We start from the raw sequence: 19,067 nt of genomic DNA, 5'->3' as shown, positions 1-19,067 counted from the left end.
CCACTGCACTCCAGCCTGGGCGACACAGAGAAACTCTGTCTAAAAAATAATAAAATAAAAATAAAATAAAATAAAAGTGTATTCATATAGTGGAATATTATTTGGCAATACAAGGAATGAAGTTCTAATACATGCTACAACATGAACGAACCTTGAAAACATATGCTAAGTGAAAGAAGCCAATCACAAATGATCACACAGTATAGACGCCATTTATATGAAATGTTTGTAACAGGCACATCGGGAAAGACAAGAAACAGTGGTTGTTCAGGGCTCAGAGGATGAAGAAGAGAGGTGTGGGTAATGGGAAGAACCACTAATGGGCACAAGGTTCCCTCTAGGGGAAGGGAAAAATGTCCTACAGTTAGATTGTAATAATGGGTATGTAACTATGAATGTACTAAAACCCATTAAAATGTACATTTTAAATGGGTGAATTGTATGGTTTCTTAATAAAGCTGTTAAATTAAAAAAAATAAACTAGCAAATGGAAATACACATGGTAAAACATCATTTTTTAAAAAATCACCTACTAATAAAGACAAAATAGAAAAGCATTGTATCATTACATACCAATTAAACTAGCAAACATTAAATACAAATAATAAAAATATGGTCAAATGGTTTCCTATTTCAGATGCACATCCACAACCTTTCCAGTGGTGTGTCAGGCCGACATGCTCTTCTGTCTTCATTCCATCACCTGGATACTCTCTTCCTTTCTCCCTCATTACTCTCCCCTTTTTCTATTGAGGCCACATTTGACTTCAAATTGTTTCTGGAAGATCCCACATGTTCTCCTGTGTCAAGACCTGTATGTATGCTGATTCTTCCCCACCTGACTAATTTCTTCATCTCTTCTGTCCAATCTTTGCTCAAATTTTGCCTTCTCAATGAGACTTCTCCTGAACACTTATTCAGAGCTGCAACCAAACTGGGTGTGGTAGTGTGTACCTGTAGTCCCAGTTACTTGGGAGGCTGAGGCAGGATGATCACTTGAGCCCAGGAATTTGACTCCAAGCTGGACAACACTGCTGTCTCTCTTTTTTTTTTTTTTTTGCTGTCTCTTAAACAAAAAACCAAAACAATAATAACAAAAATCCTGCAACCAGCTCTCCTTCATTCCCCATGTCCTCTTCTATAGCACTCATTCCTTGTTGAATCAATTTTTAAAAACATGAAAAAAAGTTGAATTTATCAAAATGCTTTCTCTGGGCCGCGTATGGTGGCTCACGCCTGTAATCCCAGCACTTTGGGAGGCCAAGGCGGGTGGATCACTTGAGGTCAGGAGTTCAAGATCAGCCTGGCCAACATTCTGAAACACCGTCTCTACTAAAAATACAAAAATTAGCTGAGTGTGGCAGTGCACGCCTGTAATCCCAGCTACTTGGGAGGCGGAGGTACAAGAATCGCTTGAACACAGGAGGCAGAGGTTGCAAGGAGCTGAGATTGTGCCACTGCATTTCAGCCTGGGTGATAGAGTGAGGCTCTGTCTCAAGAAAAAAAAAGCTTCCACTGTATCTATTGGAATAATTAATAATTTCCCTTCACTCTGTTACTACAGTGAATAATTTTCAAATCCTAAATTGTATATTCCTAGGATAAGCCCACTTATATATAATTGGCCATTATATATAATTTTAAAATGTTGCTGTATTTAGTTTACAATATTTTGTTTTGGAATTTTGCTTCTTTGCTTGTGAATATGGTTGGCTTATATTTTGTTCATACAATCTTGTCAGAATTTGATGTCAAAGTTGTGCTAGGCTAATCTTGAGGGTTTCTCTGGAATTTCAATCATGGTAACAGGGCCATTCAGATTTTTTCCATCATCTCGAATCAGTTTTGGTTAATAATATTTCAATACAAAGTTAGTCATTTCACTTCAAAATTCAAATGTAATAGTATAAATTTTCTCATGCCTCTTTATTTCTTAAGCATGTTTTCATTCCCTGTACTTTTTTATTTGTTCATTTTCTCTTCTTACTTTTGAGTCAGTCCTGAGAGATATGTCAATTTTATCATTCTTTAAAAAACCAAAATTTGCTTTTGTTGATCCTTTCTTTCATGGCCATGTTTTCTATTTCGGTAATTTTTACTTTCTTTTTTTTTTTTTTTTTTGACACGGAGTTTCGCTCTTGACAGTTGCACAGGCTGGGTGCAATGGCGCGATCTCGGCTCACTGCAATCTCTGCCTCCCAGGTTCAAGTGATTCGCTTGCCTCAGTCTCCGGAGTAGCTGGGATTACAGGCATGAGCCACCGTGCCCGGCTACTTTTTTTATTTTTAGTAGAGACGGGGGTTTCACCATGTTGGTCAGGCCAGTCTCGAACTCCTGAACTCAAGTGATCCATCTACTTTGACCTCCCAAAGTGCTGGGATTACAGGTGTGAGCCACCGTGCTCAGCTGATAATTTTTACTTTTAATTTTATTTATCTTCTTCTACTGGCTTTGGCTTATTCTGTTCTTAGGTTGACTACATTGTTCATTAATTTTAAGACTTTCTTCTATAAGCATTTAAAGCTTTAAGTTTTTCTCCAACATTTATTCTAAACTATTAACTAAACTACAGACTTTTTAAAATTTCCCCAGATTTTTCACTATTGTCCTTTTTTATTCAGGTCCAGCCTAGGTACTACAGCGAGACCCTGCCACTCTTAAAAAAAACAACAGGAGGCTGGGTGTGGTGGCTCGTGCTTCTCATCCCAGTCTAATCTGAGAGGCTGAGGAGGGAAGACTGCCTGATCCCAGGGGTTTGAGATTGGCTTAGGCAATGCGGCAAAACCCCATCTCTACAAAAAATACGCAATTTACCAGGTTGTGATGGAGCGCACCTGTAGTCTCAGCTTCTCAGGAAGCTGAGGTGGGAGGACTGCTTGAGCCCAGCAGGTGGAGGTTACAGTGAGCCGGACTGAGCCGCTGCACTCCAGCCTGGGCGAAAGAGCGAGACTCTGTCTAAAAACAACAAGAACAACAAAAACCCTCTGTCTAAAAACAACAAGAACAACAAAAACCCAACAGAAAACCACTTTATTCAGCAGTTAAGTCTCCTTAGTTGCCCCCAGTCTGTGACAGTTCCTCACTTTCTTGTCTTTAATGACCTATTCATTTCTGAAGAGCACTAGTCAGATGTTCTATAAAGTGTACTCCAATTTGGGTTTGCCTGATACTCTCTCATAATTAGACTGAGATGATGGATGCTGGAAAAGAATACCACAGAGGTGACACGCCCTTCTCTCCCAATGATGTATGAGAGTATACGCTCTCCACATGACTTATCCTTGGTGATGGAAACATTCATCAGTTGGTTACAGTAGGAGCTGCCAGGTTTCTATAGTAAAAATCAGCTGTTTTTCCTTTCCATACTCTATTTGTCAGGAGGTACTCACTGGAGCCAGCCCAAATTCAAGAAGAAAGAGGTACCAAACTAGCAGACATGTTCAAACCACCAGAGTCAAATAATACAAATTTGAGGGGAGACACTTTGAAGCGATGCAACTATCCTCTTTTTCAAAGTTTCACTCACTAATTTTAGCAAAGAATATACATATATGTTTGACCCATTATTTAGAAGTGTATTACTCTAGACTTCCAAATTATTTAGCTTAAAAGTTCCCTAGAAGTACAACACAGAAACTGAAAATAAAAAAACTCTAGGCATAGCAACTCAATGAGTGTCCTCGAAGTAGAAACACCCAGGGAAAGGCCAACAGTTGAAGAAACAACACATTATCAGAATCCTAGAAGCCATTCTTGTGCCCCTCCAAATTACTAAACCTTCCCTTTTCCCTAAAAGTAACCATTATCTCAACATTTAGGCCTGTAAATAGTTTTGTCTTTTCTGAACTTAATATAAGTGGACTCATACAGTGTGTACTCTTTTGTCTAGCTTCACCCACTCAACACTGTGCTGTTGCATGCAGTTGTGTACACTGATCCGCACTGCTAGATGAGGTTCTACCGCACGACCATACACAAAGCGTTCATCCAGTCCGCTACAGACATACTTCCAGACCTAGGCTAATTCCAGACCGAGGCTACACACTACAACCACTCTGTTCCAGGGTGGGGCTGCGTGGCAACAGGTGTGCACACGTTCAGCTTTATTAGGGAAGGCCAGTTTCCCACCAGCAGTAAAGAGTTCCAGCTGCTCCACATCCTTAATAATGCTTCATATTGTTCGTCTTTTGGATTTCAGCTCTTCTGAAAGGTGGGAAACAGCTTTGTTGTTATTTTTTAATGAATTTCTAACAGGTTCACTACAGTCAGAGAATGTGGTCTGACCAATACTTTTAAATATACTGAAACAAGTCTAATGGCCCAAATGTGGCCAGTTTTCATGAATGTGCTAAATGTGCTTGAAAAATATTTTTGCTCCCCATTTTTCCCCACCCGAATACAGCATAAGATCCATGTTGTATACATTAATTAAAGTTTATCAATCACGTGTATTTACCTATTCTATACTGTTATTAATTTTTTAATCTGCTTAATCTATCAAATACCAAAAGTTATATTGAAATCTCTCACTATGATTGTGGATTTTCTGCCAATTTTTGCTTTACATATTTTGGGGCCCACATTTTAACGGACATATTACAGATTCAATGGTCTTTTTTTTTTCAGTAAAGCATTTTGCCATAAAATCTATCACTTCTGACATTAACAAAGCTTCATTTACTTATTTGTGTATACCAGCTTTTTTCTGGTTAGGAATTGATTGGTATATCTTTTTCTTCCCATCCTTTTAACTTTTCTGTATCTTTGTTTTTAGGTGTCTCTTTAAGTATCATATCGGTAGATTTCTTTCCAAACCCAGTCTTTTAACCGTTGTCTTTTTAACTAGAGCATTTAATCCAATTACACTTAATTCTAATTATTGATACACCGAGATTTACATTATTATCTTACATTAGACTCATTTGCCCTGTATTTTTTATTTTCTCTCCTTTCCTGCTTTAGTAATATAGTGAAAAACTGATGCCATACATTACTCTCAAACTTTGTCTGAAAATGTCTTTATTTCACCCATATGCATGAAAGATGTTTTGCTGCGTATAAAATACTGATTAATGGTTATTTTCTCATAGAACACTGAAGGTATAAAAACAACACGATTGGTATGAAAAAATAAGCTATTGCTTGCTAATTTTGGACCTTTGCAAATAATCCCCCACCAGCTTTGATTTTTAATTCATTAAATGATTAATTTGTAGAAGTTCTACTTAGTTTGTTTCCGTATTTTCTTGATCATTTTCATGGTATCTTCCCTACTTATATTTTCAATCTCTTTTATTTCTTAAAAACATGTTACACATGGATATTTCCTATTTTCTCTAACTTCTCAAAAATCTGAAGCATCTCAAGATCAAATTCTATTGTCTGCTTTTTTCCTGCCAGTTCTTTGTTCTCTGTACATCTGTGATTTGGGCTATGTGTTCATACTTTCCTACTGAAGGCACTAGTTGAAGGTGCATTACTCTGGAGAAGACGTGCATCTGCAAGTGACTGGAAGCACAACCATCTTGTCACCGCTTCAACTGTCACAGCTAAGTGTTTAGCTTGGGCTTTTTCAGACCATCCAGGTAAGTGTGAATTCAGGGGTATCTGCTGGTGATAAATCCAATGGTCCCAGTGGTTTTTTTTCTCTCCTTTATCTACCTAGCATTGTTGCTCTAGATAGGCAACCTTTCTTGCTGTCTTCAACAAGCAGCAGTGGTGGTGGTGGGACGTATGCTAGGGTGGTTTGGCTGGCTGAATTCTAGTATTCTTACACTGAAGGTTTAGTGTCTGTGTGAGTCCCCACTTTATGCAGCTGGGGTCTGTCACCATAACACCAGGAAAGGGACACAATAGAAGGGAAAATTCACCTAGCTTATCAAATTTCCTCAGGGCAAAGCCAGCTTTAGTGTCCTACTTACTATTCTGAGTTCTGAGCCTGGTGTACAGTCTCTACAATATCCTTCTTTCTACCTTATCCAGACTTTTATTTATCATCATTTATATTACATTCACAATTTTTAGTTATCACTAGAAGGAGACATACAGTGTGGACATATTGTCCACTGAATGGTTGGAGAAAAAAAGTCCCCTAATGTTGGCTTTTTGGTGCTTTCTCTCTTCTTGTGAAAACCTGACAAAGCCTGATTTGGTGTGTTTGTTTGTTTTCCAGCTTTTAAATATTGCAGAGCTATTCTATTGTACCAATTTTAAAATTTTCATTAATTATTGTCTTTATTTCTCCTTTCTTTCAGTTTAGTCTGTTCCTTAAGTTTTTTAATGCAAAGCTTAGTTATTGTTAATATTCTTCTTTATTTAAGCCTATATAAATTCCCTACTAAAAACTGCTTTAGTTGTAGCCTACAAAATGTATACGTATTTTTGTGACCACTTAATTCTAACTATTCCTATATTTCTATTTAATTTTGTTAACCCATAGATTATACTGAAAATAGTATGTGTAAAAGTTTCCTGTAGGCCAAGGCAGGTGGGTTGCTTGAGCCCTGGAGTTTGAGACCAGCCTGGGCAACATGGCAAAATCCTGTCTCTACATAAAATATAAAAATTAGCCAGGCATGGTAGTATACCACCTGTGGTCTCAGTTACTTGGGAGGCTGAGGCGGGAGGATCGTCTGACTCTGGGAGGCTGAGGCTGCAGCGAGCTGTGATTCCGCCACTGCACTCAGCCTGAATGACAGAGTCAAGACCCTGTATCAAAAAAAAAAAAAAAGTTTCACAGAAGAGTTCTGCATTTTTTGGCTTTTTGTTATTGACTTCTAACTTAGCTGGCATCTAGGCTGGACAGTATGCTCAGTATGATCATAATCCACTGTATTAATTTTTTAAGGGCAGCTTTATGACTAGCATGTGGTTAATTTTCATGAGTAATGGAAAGAAATCTGCATTCATTATTTGGTGGGCTCCACACACAATCATTAGACCAAGCTTATTAACTTAGTTGTTCAAATCTCCCCACCCCAATACAGCATAAGCTCCATGAGAGCAGTTACTTTTGTTTGTTTATGCTATACCTCACTGCCTAGAATAGTGGCTGAAATGTATCTGTTCTCTGCTACATCATTTGTGTAAAACAGTGTCTGGCATATATGAAGCACTAAATAAATAACTGCTTAATGAATGAATGACTAAAGGCTTCTCATCCTGTTAGTTATTGCATTTGATTTTTAAAATGTCTCACCATCAGGTTGGCTTTGTCTGCTACTCCCCATTGTTTTCTCAATCTTTTCTTTACATGTTTTGTGACTAATTTAAATGAGTCCATGATTGGACTTTTCACATTTAAATCACTGGTCCATCTGGAATTATTTCGATACAAAAAGTAAGGTACAGACTCACCTTTATTTTCTTTTCACCTTTATTTAATTTCTTTTAACATGGGCAAAGAGATATCCTTACACATTCACTGAATAATCCAGTTTTATTCTAATCATTAAAAAACGCTACTTTTATTATATTTTAAATTCAACAAGATGTTTCTGCCTATTTGTGGATGTTCAGTTCCATCGATCTTCCTATTTTTGTGTCACTATCACACTGTTGTGATTACTGGTAATGTATGTGTTTTAAATATAGTAAGACAAGAACTTACACACAACTGCCAATTCAGTTGCAATAAACACTCATGCATATAGTGTGTGGTCTGCAAATACAACATCTTACAAAAAGAATCAGAGTTTCTTCAATAATGTCTGATTCCAGGTCTAGTGCAAAAAAAGTCAAAAACATCTTTTCAGGCCAGAGTAAAAGAAAACTTTCAGAATACTAGGATCAAAGGTATGAGGAGTCAATACAAAGAGGTTCCTATATCCCAAGACAGGAAAATTTGTGGATTAATAAGCATAATAATTACAATGACCTAAAACATATCAGTTATGTTTAAATCTGTGAGCACAAATTGATACTTTAAAACCTAAACAAACAGGCCAGGTGCAGTGGCTCACGCCTGTAATCCCAGCACTTTGAGAGGCGGAGGCGGGCAGATCACTTGAGGTCAGGAGTTTGAGACCAGCCTGGTCAATATGGTGAGATCCCATCTCTACTAAACATACAAAAATTAGCTGGGTGTGGTGACACATGCCTGTAATCTCAGTACTCGGGAGGCTGAGGCACAAGAATCGCTTGAGCCCAGGAGGTGGGGGTTGCAGTGAGCTGAGATGGCACCAGTGCACTCCAGCCTGGGTGACAGAGTGAGACTCGTCTCAAAAAAAACAAAAATCTAAACAAAAACCTCAACTCTGTTGGTTATCTCTGGCAGGTGCTAGACAGAGATAGGGCGTAGCTTATCATTTCATCTGTCTTTCCAATATGAGCTGAGGATCAGTAAACAACAAACAGAAGTGGTGATGCAGGGGGAAAGTTTCTCTTTATAGAGGCATTCCAACAAATAAATAAATAAGGAATGGTATACTTAAACTATAATATTTTTGCAATCCCTAATGAAATAATCAATCTAGACAATCATAAGTTGCTACTACTATAAAAAAAAAGAGACATGCACTTCCTGATGGATATATACAGCACAACCCATGATGAATGTCTCTGCCCCCAAAAAACTAGATCTCATAATCCTCTACATCTAATTAATAATTTACAGCCATTATAGGAACAAAGGAATTTGTTCAAGTACACCATGGGCATGTAAGACACAAAAATCAGACAGTGGGGAATTCTACAACTGACCTAGTTTTTTTTTTTTTTTTTTTTTTAAGTTACAAAGAAAAGAGGGTGATTAAAATTAGACCTCAGCTGGGTGCAGCAGCTCACACCTGTGATCCCAGCACTTTGGGAGGCCGGGTGGGCGGATCGCCTGAGGTCAGGAGTTCGACACTAGTCTGGCCAACATGGCAAAACCCCGTCTCTACTAAAAACACAAAAATTAGCCAGGCATGGTGGCAGCTGCCTATAGTCCCAGCTGGCAGGAGAACCACCTGAACCCAGAAGGCAGACGCTGTAGTAAGCGGAGATTGCAGCACTGCACTTCAGCCTGGGCAAGACTCCTGGGCAAGACAAAGTGAGACTCCATCTCAAAAAAAGGCAATAAATAAAAAACAAAATTAGACTTCAGAGGTTTATTTACCAACTGCAATATATAGACCATATTTAGACCCTGATTCAAACAAGCCAATAGAAAAACAAATGAGAAACATAAATATTGACAAGGCATTTGGACAGCAATAAAGAATTAGAGTTAACTTTTCAAAAATAGGACAGCAGTAAAGAATTCTAGTTAACTTTTCAAAAATAATAATGGCATTGTACTTTCTTCTTAGCTTTAAAAATATATGCTGAAATGTTTACAGGTGAATGATACACTATTTCAAATTGTCATCAAAATAATTCAGAGCGTAGGGTGAAAGTAAAAGATAAAATGGATGAGATGTGATGGAAATATGGGAGAAAATTATACTATTCTCTCTACTGATATATACTGCTTAGTATTTCCCATCATAAAGTATAGTCATGTGTCACTTCATCAGGTTACATTCTTAGAAATATGATGTTGGGCAATTCTGCTATCATGTGAACATCACAGAGTACACTTACACAGAACCAGATAGCATAGCCTGCTACACACCTAGGCCATTTGGCATAGCCTATTGTCCTAGGCTACAAACCTGCACAGCATGCTACTGTACTGAAAAACACAGGCAACTATAACATAATTGTAAGCATTTGTATATCTAAACATAGCTAAAGATAGAAAAGGTACAGTAAAAACATGGCATTATAACCTCATGGGACTACCATCATATGTATGTGGTTTGGTCATTGACTGCAGTGTCATTTATTTGGCACATAACTATACTTTTATTATTATTTTATTTTTTGAGACAGCATCTCACTCTGTTACCCAGGCTGGAGTACAGTGGCACAATCTTGGCTCACTGCACCCTCCACCTCCCAGGTTCAAGCGATTCTCGTGCCTCAGCCTCCCAAGTAGCTGGGACGACAGGTGTGCACCACCACATGCGGCTAATTTTTGTATTCTTATTAATAGTAGAGATGGGTTTTCACCACATTGGCCAGTCTGGTCTCGAACTCCTGGCCTCAAGTGATCTGCCCGCCTCAGCCTCCCAAAGTGCTAGGATTACATGTGTGAGCCACCATGCCTGGACACATAAATATATTTTTAAATGTAGGGTAAATTTGCTCTAGTAACATGTCCAGATGATATTCTGAAAATTTCTATCCTGTTCCCCCTCCTACACTCCCAAATTAGGATTTTGATATTGCATTCTTATATTGTTTCTATTTTTTAAAATATCTGTCTTTCATTTGTTAAAATTTTCATTTATATCCCTCAAAAATGTTTTACAATTTTCTCTAGATAGGGCCACTGTATTTCTTGATAAAAGTTAATTCTAGATATTTTATGATTTGGGTTTGCTAATGTGAATGTGATTTTATATATTATGAATGGCTATCATAGATATGTTAAAAGATTTTACATATATATAATACATATAGATTCCACTTACCTTATTAGTTCCAATAATTATTCATCTGAATCTTTTCCTCCCACATAAAAAATGGTATTTTACCCAATTTATAATAAACAGCACAAATGTTAAATGTACAATATGATGAGTTCAGACAAGTACATATAATCATGTACCGCTAGGACAACCACCAAAATATTTCCTCATGCCTCTTTATAGTCTATCCCTACTTGGCCCCTAGCAAGCACTAAACTTTCACTGTTTTTGAAATTCATCCATGTTGTATCAGTAACTTGTTCCTTTTAAATTACATCTTATGGATATGTCACAATTTGTTTATCCATTTATCTATTAATGGACATTTAGGCTGGTTCCCAGTTTAGGCTAACAAGCATAAAGCTCTCATAAATATTTACACTAAAGTCTTTGTGTGGGTATATGCTTTCATTTATATTGGGTAAATACCTGTAAGTGGGATTGCTAGTATGTTAAATATATGTTTAACTTTGTAAGAAATCAGTAACCTGCTTCCCAAAAAGGTTGTACCATTTTGCATTCCCATAGCAACGTATGAGACTTCCACTTCCTAATGGCTTCCCGTTACACTGCTGTGGCTATACCCAACAAATGTTTATACAGTGTATTTTCCCTTTTGTTTAGTTCAAAATATTTTTAAATGTTCCTCATGTGCTTTCTTCCTTGGCCAATGAATTATTGAGAAGTATGCTAATATTTTTCAAGTATTTGACAATTTTTCCAGATATATTTCTGTTTATGTTGTCTAGTTTGATTCCACTATAGTTACACTCTGCATGAATTTGAGTCCCCTTAAATGTACTGAGACTTCTTTTCATATTCTACGGTAAGGATTACCTTTGTGATGTTCCACGTGCCCTTCTGCTGTTTTTAAATGGTATGTTCTATTTTATAAATGTTAATTGGATCAAGTTGGTCTACGGTATTGCTTACATCTTTTGACAGCATTGCTGATTATCTGGCTACATATTCTATCATGTCCAACTATAATTAGAGATTTGTCCTTCACCTTGCAGTTGTATTGGCCTTTATTCCAGGTATTTGAAGCTCTGTTAGTATGAGCATACATCTTTAAGATTCTTATGTCCTTTGATGAACTGATCCATTTAAAATTATAAAATCTCTAGTAATAGTCCTTGTTCTGAAGTTTAGTTTGATATTAATATGACAACTGCAACATTCTTTGGATTTGTATTTTCATGATATATCATCTTTAATATTTTAATTAACCTATCTAGGCCTTTATATTTAAAGCAGGTCTGTTACAGCCATCATGAAATTGGGTCTCGTTTTAACCATTCTAATAATCTCTGCCTTTTAACTGGAGCATTTAGGCCATTTATTAATACACTTAGTATATTAGCTTTCTTATTGTCGTATTTTCTTCCTCTATTCTTGCCTTCTTTTGGGTTAACTAAATTTTTTCTAATGATTCCATTTTATCTCCCTTATTGGCTTAAAAGTGATACCTCTTTTTTTTTTTTTTTTTTTTTTTTTTTTTTTTTTTTTTTTAGTGGATACTCTAGGGCAGGAATCAGCAAATGACAGCTCATCTTGTGGCCTGTTTTTTGTTTTTGTTTTATGGCCCACAAGTTAATAAAGGTTTGCAAATTTTTAACTATTATCCAAGAAAAGTAGAAAAAAAAGAGCAAAAATCTGCACCAGAGACCACACATGGTCTGCTATACGAGTTTACTGATGCTGCAGGACAAACTAACACAGAATTAGCAGCTTAAAATTAATTACAGCTATTTAATAGCTCACTAGGTTCTCTGGGTTCTCTGGTCAAATTATCACAAAGCTGCAATCAGGGTGTTAGCCAGGCTGAGTTGTCATCTGAGGCTTTGTAGAAAAACCCACTCCTAACTTCATTCTCACTGTTGGCAACATTCAGTTCCTTGTGGCTCTAGGACTGAGACTTGAATTCCTTGCTGGCTATCAGCCAAGGTCACTCTCAGTTTCTTCCCATGTTGGCCTCTCCCTCTGTAATCCAGCAATGGTACATTTAAACCCTCTTATGCTTTGACATCTAATGTCCTCCTCGACAACCAGCCAGAGAAACTCTGTCTTTAAAGGGCTTGTGTTACCTCCAATCCCCCAGAATAATTTCTCTGCCCCCCAGGATAATTTCTCTATCTTTAACTCTGCCATATTAAATAATGAATCATATTCAGCCTGGAAATTATGAAAGTCATGTATACTAGGAAAGGTGGGGGAGGTGAACATCTTGGAGGACTGGAAAATATTTAGAATTCTGCTTACTATACCTGCAACATCTAAAATATTTACTATTTGGATCTTTACAGAAAAAGTTTGCTCTAGTGTATAAAATATGCAGCCTACTGCCAATAAAAGTCACTACTTTATGAATAGTCAAAGTGCCTTAGACAGCATCCTTCCATTCTCCCCTATTCTTTGTGATATTTTGTCTTATATTTTGCTTTTAAATATTTTATAAGCCTCACAACATATTTTATTATCTTTGTTTAGGCATTTTTATTTAAAGAGGCTTCAAATTATTTAAAAAGTCTTGTATTTGAATATGTAAGATCTCTAACATTTTTCATTATTTTATTTAGTTCCAAAGTTCCATGTGGTATCATTTTCCCTCTGCTTGAAGAGATTACCTTTAACATCTAATATATTCCAGTTCTGCAGGCAATCAGTTCTCTTGTTTGTCTGAAAAATTATTTTATTCTTTAATTTTGTGGTAAAATATACATGTAAGATTTACCATTTAAGTATACAATTCCGTGGTATTAAGTGCAACCATCATCACTGGTCATTTCCTGAACTTTTTCATTGTCTTACTGAAACTCTGTACCTATTAAACAGTAACTCCCCTCTCTCTTCTTCCTCAGCCCCTGGTAACCACTATTCTATTTTCTGTGTCTATGAAATTGCTTATTCTAGGTACCTTATATAAGATGAATCATATTTGTCCTTTTGTGTCTGACTTTATTCACTTAGCATAACGTTTTCAAGGTTCATCCATGTTGTAGCATGTATCAGAATTACGTTGCATTTTAAAGCTTAATAATATTGCATTATACGTATATGCCATATTTTGCTGACATTCACCTGTGATAGACATATAGGTTGTAGGCATGTAATAGTTAATTTCATGTGTCAATCTGGAGGATATTTTTGGATAAGATTTTTAAACTGGTGAACTCTGAGTATACAGACTGCCCTCCATAATGTGAGTATACCTCATCTAATCAGTTGAAGTCCTGATCAGAATAAAAAAACTGACCTCTCTAAACAGGCAGGAATTCAACAGACTGCCTTTGGACTTCATCTGCGCTGCAAGCTTTCCTGGGTCTCTGCCTGCCAGTCTTCAGACTTCATCCCCTTCATCAGCTTTCCTGGGTCTCCAGGCTGCTGGTCTTTGGACTGGAACTGTGCTGGCTCTCCTGTGCCTCCAGTTCGTCAGTCCACACTGCACATCTGGACTTGCCAGTTCCCATAATTGTGTGAGCCAATTCTTTTTAACAAATCTCCTCCTAGATTAGAAGGTATGTATCAAAATCTATATAGACATATATCAAAAAGTTAAATTTAGAATTACCTTGTGATCGAACGATTCCACTTCTGGATATATACCCCAAAGCACTGAAAGCAGTGACTCAAACAGATACTTGTATATCAATGTCCAACCTGTGTTAGTCAGTTTTGTTTTTAAGTAATAGCTTTCCTAGTAGGTGTGCAGTGATATCTCATTGTAATTTTGATTTGAATCTCCCTCGTGACTAGTGATGTTTATCATCTCTTCATACGCTTATTGGCTGGCCATTTGTATATCTTTTGGAGAAATGTCTATTGAAGTCTCTTGCCCATTTTTATACTGGTTGTTTTGCCTTCAATTTAAAAGACATTTTCACGAGGTATAGAAATCTAGGTTGACAGTTTTTCTTTTAGTATTGGTACTCTTGAAATATCATTCCATTGTCTTGTAGTTTGTATTATTTCTGATGAGGAGTCTGTTGTAATTCTTGTCTTTATTCCACTGTACATTATGTCTTTTTCTATGGCTACTTTTAAGAATTTCTCTTTATCATTGATTTCTGGCAAGATGATTATGACGTGCTTTGGTATGATCTTTTTTTTTTTTATTCTGCCTTGGGTTTGTTGAATTTCCTATATTGATGGATTAATAATTTCAGTTTCTGCAAATAAATTTTGTGATTTCCTTCGCTGCTGTTTCTAGGAGACTTTAATTACACATGTCAAACTATTTGATACTGAACCACAGGATACAGATATGCTGTTAAATTTTTACCAGACTTTGTTTTCTCTGTGTAATTCATTTTGGGTAGTTTCTATTCCTGTGTCTTTAACTTCACTGATCTTTTATTTGGTAATACATAATCAGCTGTTACTCTCATACAGTTATTTTATTTCTGATATCGTATTTTTAATCTATAGAAGTTCCATTTTGTTTTTTAATATATTTTTTCTCCCCATTTTCACATTTTCCTTTACATTCTTGAGCATATGTATAACATGTTTTAACATGTTTGTCTGCTAATTAAATTGTACCTGTCATTTCTTCTTTTTGTTGTGGATCATATTTTCTTGCTTCTTTGCATACCTGATCATTTTTAACAGCTTTATTGATGTATAACTAGCATACAATAAAGTGCTTATGTTTAAAGTACATACTTTGATAAGTGTTGACACGTGTATATACACATTTAACTGTCAATACACTTCTGGAATATATCTAACACTCTCGAAGGCTTCCTGATGCCCTCTTGGTAAACTCTCTTTTGCCCCTCCACACTACCCTCATTCCCAACACACGTGAAAAATTCTGACTAGAGGGGCCGGGCGCGGTGGCTCAAGCCTGTAATCCCAGCACTTTGGGAGGCCAAGATGGGTGGATCACGAGGTCAGGAAATCGAGACCATCCTGGCTAACATGGTGAAACCCCGTCTCTACTAAAAAATACAAAAAACTAGCCGGGCGAGGTGGTGGGCGCCTGTAGTTCCAGCTACTCGGGAGGCTGAGGCCGGAGAATGGCGTGAACCCGGGAGGCGGAGCTTGCAGTGAGCTGAGATCCGGCCACTGCACTCCAGCCTGGGCGACAGAGCGAGACTCCGTCTCAAAAAAAAAAAAAAAAAAAAAAAAAAAGAAAAATTCGGACTAGATACTGGCCATTGTGAATTTTACATTCTTGGTGCTGGATTTTATCGTATTATCTTGAAGGACCCTGGACTTTGTTCTAGCACACAAATAAATTATTTTAAATCAATCTGATCCTTTCAATGTTTGCTTTCAATTTTTGTTAGAATAAGTCCAATGCAGCCTTAGCCTCAGACTAATTTGGTCCCACTACTATGGCATTACTCTTCTGATGTTTCTTTTCAAGGCTCTATGTCTCTATGCTGGTTGACGGAAACACAAACTATTCCCAGCCCTATGTGAGCTCCGAGAACTGTTTGTCCGATCACTTTCTTTCTCCAGTCTTATGGTATTTGTACCATGGATACTCAATCAGTATTCAAGTCAAAGATTTGAGGAGACCCTACTAGAAATCTCTAGACTGGCACCTGCCTGCTCTTGCTCCCTTCTGTCTCTGTAGCTCCCTCCTCTCTGGTATTTCCTCTATATTCTAGTCACTTCTCCGCCAATGAACTTTTCTCTTCTGTCTCATCAACTCATGCACGCCACTAGACTATGTTTGGGTCTTTCTCCTCATACTGCGAACAGTGCAATCCCAGGGCTCACTTCATCTGTTTCCTTTCAGTTAAGAATTACAGTCTTCTACTGTTAACTGAAGTCTGAAAACAGCTGTTTCCTAGATTTTGTCCAGTTCTCAATAATTACCTGCTGTTAGAGGGCAATTCTTGTAGTAGTTAATCTTTCATGGGCAACAAGTAAGCTGGATCTTTTAAAATATATTCACACGATTTTGACAGCCTGAATTTTAGGCAAAATGTCTTCTTGTTGAGCCTATTTCACCAATATCACCTTCTCTCTAAAGACACATCTAAAACTGTCATCCAATTGATGAGTCTCGAATTATTCCCTTACATCTTGAAGGAGCTAAAATTCTGATGCCTTCATTAAGTAGAAGCTCAGAGTATTATGTCTACCACCCTCAGCTCTAGAAATAAATGTGCACCCAAGGACACTAAAGATCGCAAAACATATGTAGAATAAATAGCTATTTCATACTCTCACTGCTTCACTGTCATGGCGTCAGGAGGTTGATTCAAAATTCAATGTGAACATGTTAGGTCAATGTATTTATTGTGTACATGTTAAAGAAAAGTGCCAAAATATAAGGAAGTGTTGGTTTGAATGCATTCATTATATCTTTATCTCATACCATTCCACAAAGCTTAGCTCCTATGACCTTCAAAATATGAGCAAATGAGCTTTGTAGGCTTTATAGAATCATTTAAAATAGATCATTTATGAGTGATTATTTTCCTGTCAATCCTGTTTGCTCAGATTATATATTCTCTAGCAGGAAAAGTTAATTGCTTTTAATATTGTAAAATGCCACAAGCATTATGGATATAAGAGTATTTAAGAATTAGGATGTGTAGAGATTGACATGGTGACTTATCTAGGTGAAGAGAAACTAAGTATCTCCTCCTCAACAACATAGTGCCAATAAATGATTTCTTTTTTAAAATACATATTTAGCCTGCAGTTTCATACCCTTCAAAGCTAGAAAAGGAGACCAAACTCATACAGAGATAGCAAGAGAAATAAAACATTAGAAAATCAATAAATGTGATTAAGTATTAAGATTCACTCTATTCAAATTCTGAGTATGCTTTTGAAAAAAGACACTACTGTGCTATACATTTTAATTATTTCAAGTTACTACCATGTTGTATTAGATAACACCAGTTCTTACATTAAAGAGAATCTCTCATTTTCTGTCTTGCTTTTTTTTTTTTTTTTTAGCGAATGTAAGTCAAGTCATCTCATTCCTAATTTCACTCAAAATTCACTGACTGTTGCACTATTTTCTAACCCAACACTAACTACAATGGTCCTCCCTTATCCACAGTTTCACTTTCTGCAGTTTAGGTTGCCTGCAGTCAACTGTGGTCCAAAAATAGATGACTATGATACAATAAGATATTTTGAGAGAGAGACAGACCACGTCCATATAACTTGTATTAAAGTATAATGCGATGACTGTTCAATTTTATTATTAGTCATTGTTGTTAATCTTCTATGCCTAATTCATAAGTTAAACTTTATCACAGGTATGGCTGTATAGGAGAAAACAGTGTACAATGGGTTCAGTGCTATCCAGGGCTTCAGGTATCCACTGGGAGGCCTGGGCCATATGCCCTATGAATAAGGGGGAGCTACTGTACAATACAAATTCATTTCCAAACATCCTAAGAATAACCTTATCTACAGTTTGGTGTTGCAAGTTAGCATCATTCTCTTTCAACACCTTAAAAGAAAGTTAAGTCACAGCTGAAAGAACTTGAAATGTAAGCTAAATTGTAAACGTAGTGTAAGAATAAGGATCTCTCTCATGTCTAGTCAAGAGAGAATATTTGTAGCAATTTATATTCTCCAAAGGCTTTTTTCTTTTTTTTTTTTTTTTTTTTTTTTTTTTTGAGATGGAGATTTGCTCTTGTTGCCCAGGCTGGAGTGCAATGGTGCAATCTTGGCTCACTGCAACCTCTGCCTCCCGGGTTCAAGCAATTCTCCTGCCTCAGCCTCCCCAATAGCTGGGATTACAGGCATGCACCACCACGCCTGGTTAATTTTGTATTTTTAGTAGATATGGGGTTACTCCATGTTGGTCAGGCTGCTCTCGAACTCCTGACCTCGGGTGATCCGCCCACCTAGGCCTCCCAAAGTGCTGGGATTACAGGCGTGAGCCACTGCACCCGGCCGGTATATTTCTTTTTATTTGAAAAATACTGATATTATTTTTGCTCTGTTAGATAATTGGCTAAAGTATCATATTTTGATGTGCACATTAGTCAATTACTTTACTCCTAGTTACAAACTGAACTTTAAATCTGACTGTCATTCTTTTACATCTGTCTCCAAGATTACAAATAGCTAAGACTGTGGATGGCTTTTCTAAGTTCATCACCACTGCTAAAACGAATTCAAAGTGGGTCTATATTAACAATGTGTGAGCAGTACATACTTGAGAACAAAAGATAGTATACTGTTATTAATAACAGTGCCCCCTAGCCAGCTATGTGTTTGGAATGGTGTGTAAATAGTTTAACCAAAGGGGTCTTTGTTCTTCACTCTTACAAAATGAAAAGTTGTATTAAAGCACATGCAATAGGTACTCAATACACTTCTCAAATACATTTGTATTTCTAAAGACTTTCTTTTACATTTCTAACACTTCATTTAGGTTTAACAATGGTGAAAATTTCACAAAAATTAGCCAAAAACTTTCTCCACAAAATTTTCACTTATTTGTAAACTTCGGTATTGTGTTATTTTAATAACGGCAATTGAATTTAAAGTTTCATTTGCATGAGAGAGTTTATATTTTAACCCAAGGTGACTATGGCCTAAGATCTATTATAAATAAATAATAAATTTTGCAGTAAAAAC

The 19,067-nt window shown here is 36.8% G+C and overlaps 1 protein-coding gene across 8 annotated transcripts in view; it reads right to left on the bottom strand.

Moving 5' to 3' along the window:
• The window catches only part of WWC2 (WW and C2 domain containing 2), a 218,975-nt gene that overhangs the window by 84,624 nt on the left and 115,284 nt on the right, over positions 1–19,067 (bottom strand). For 2 of the 8 annotated variants that reach the window (XM_065545725.2, XM_074040800.1), the window contains exon 1: positions 13,753–15,273. The exons of the other annotated variants lie outside the window; for them this stretch is intronic. In XM_065545725.2, the coding sequence (XP_065401797.1) occupies positions 13,753–13,797 (45 nt within the window). In that variant the 5' untranslated portion in view covers positions 13,798–15,273. Of the gene's footprint in view, positions 1–13,752; positions 15,274–19,067 lie in introns of those variants that run through there. 8 annotated transcript variants of the gene reach the window in all.

Source organism: Macaca fascicularis, chromosome 5 (genome assembly GCF_037993035.2).
Source record: "Macaca fascicularis isolate 582-1 chromosome 5, T2T-MFA8v1.1".
Classification (NCBI taxonomy): domain Eukaryota; kingdom Metazoa; phylum Chordata; class Mammalia; order Primates; family Cercopithecidae; genus Macaca; species Macaca fascicularis.
The sequence above is the reverse complement of the archived record's forward strand: the minus strand, read 5'-3'. Positions and strand labels throughout refer to the sequence as shown.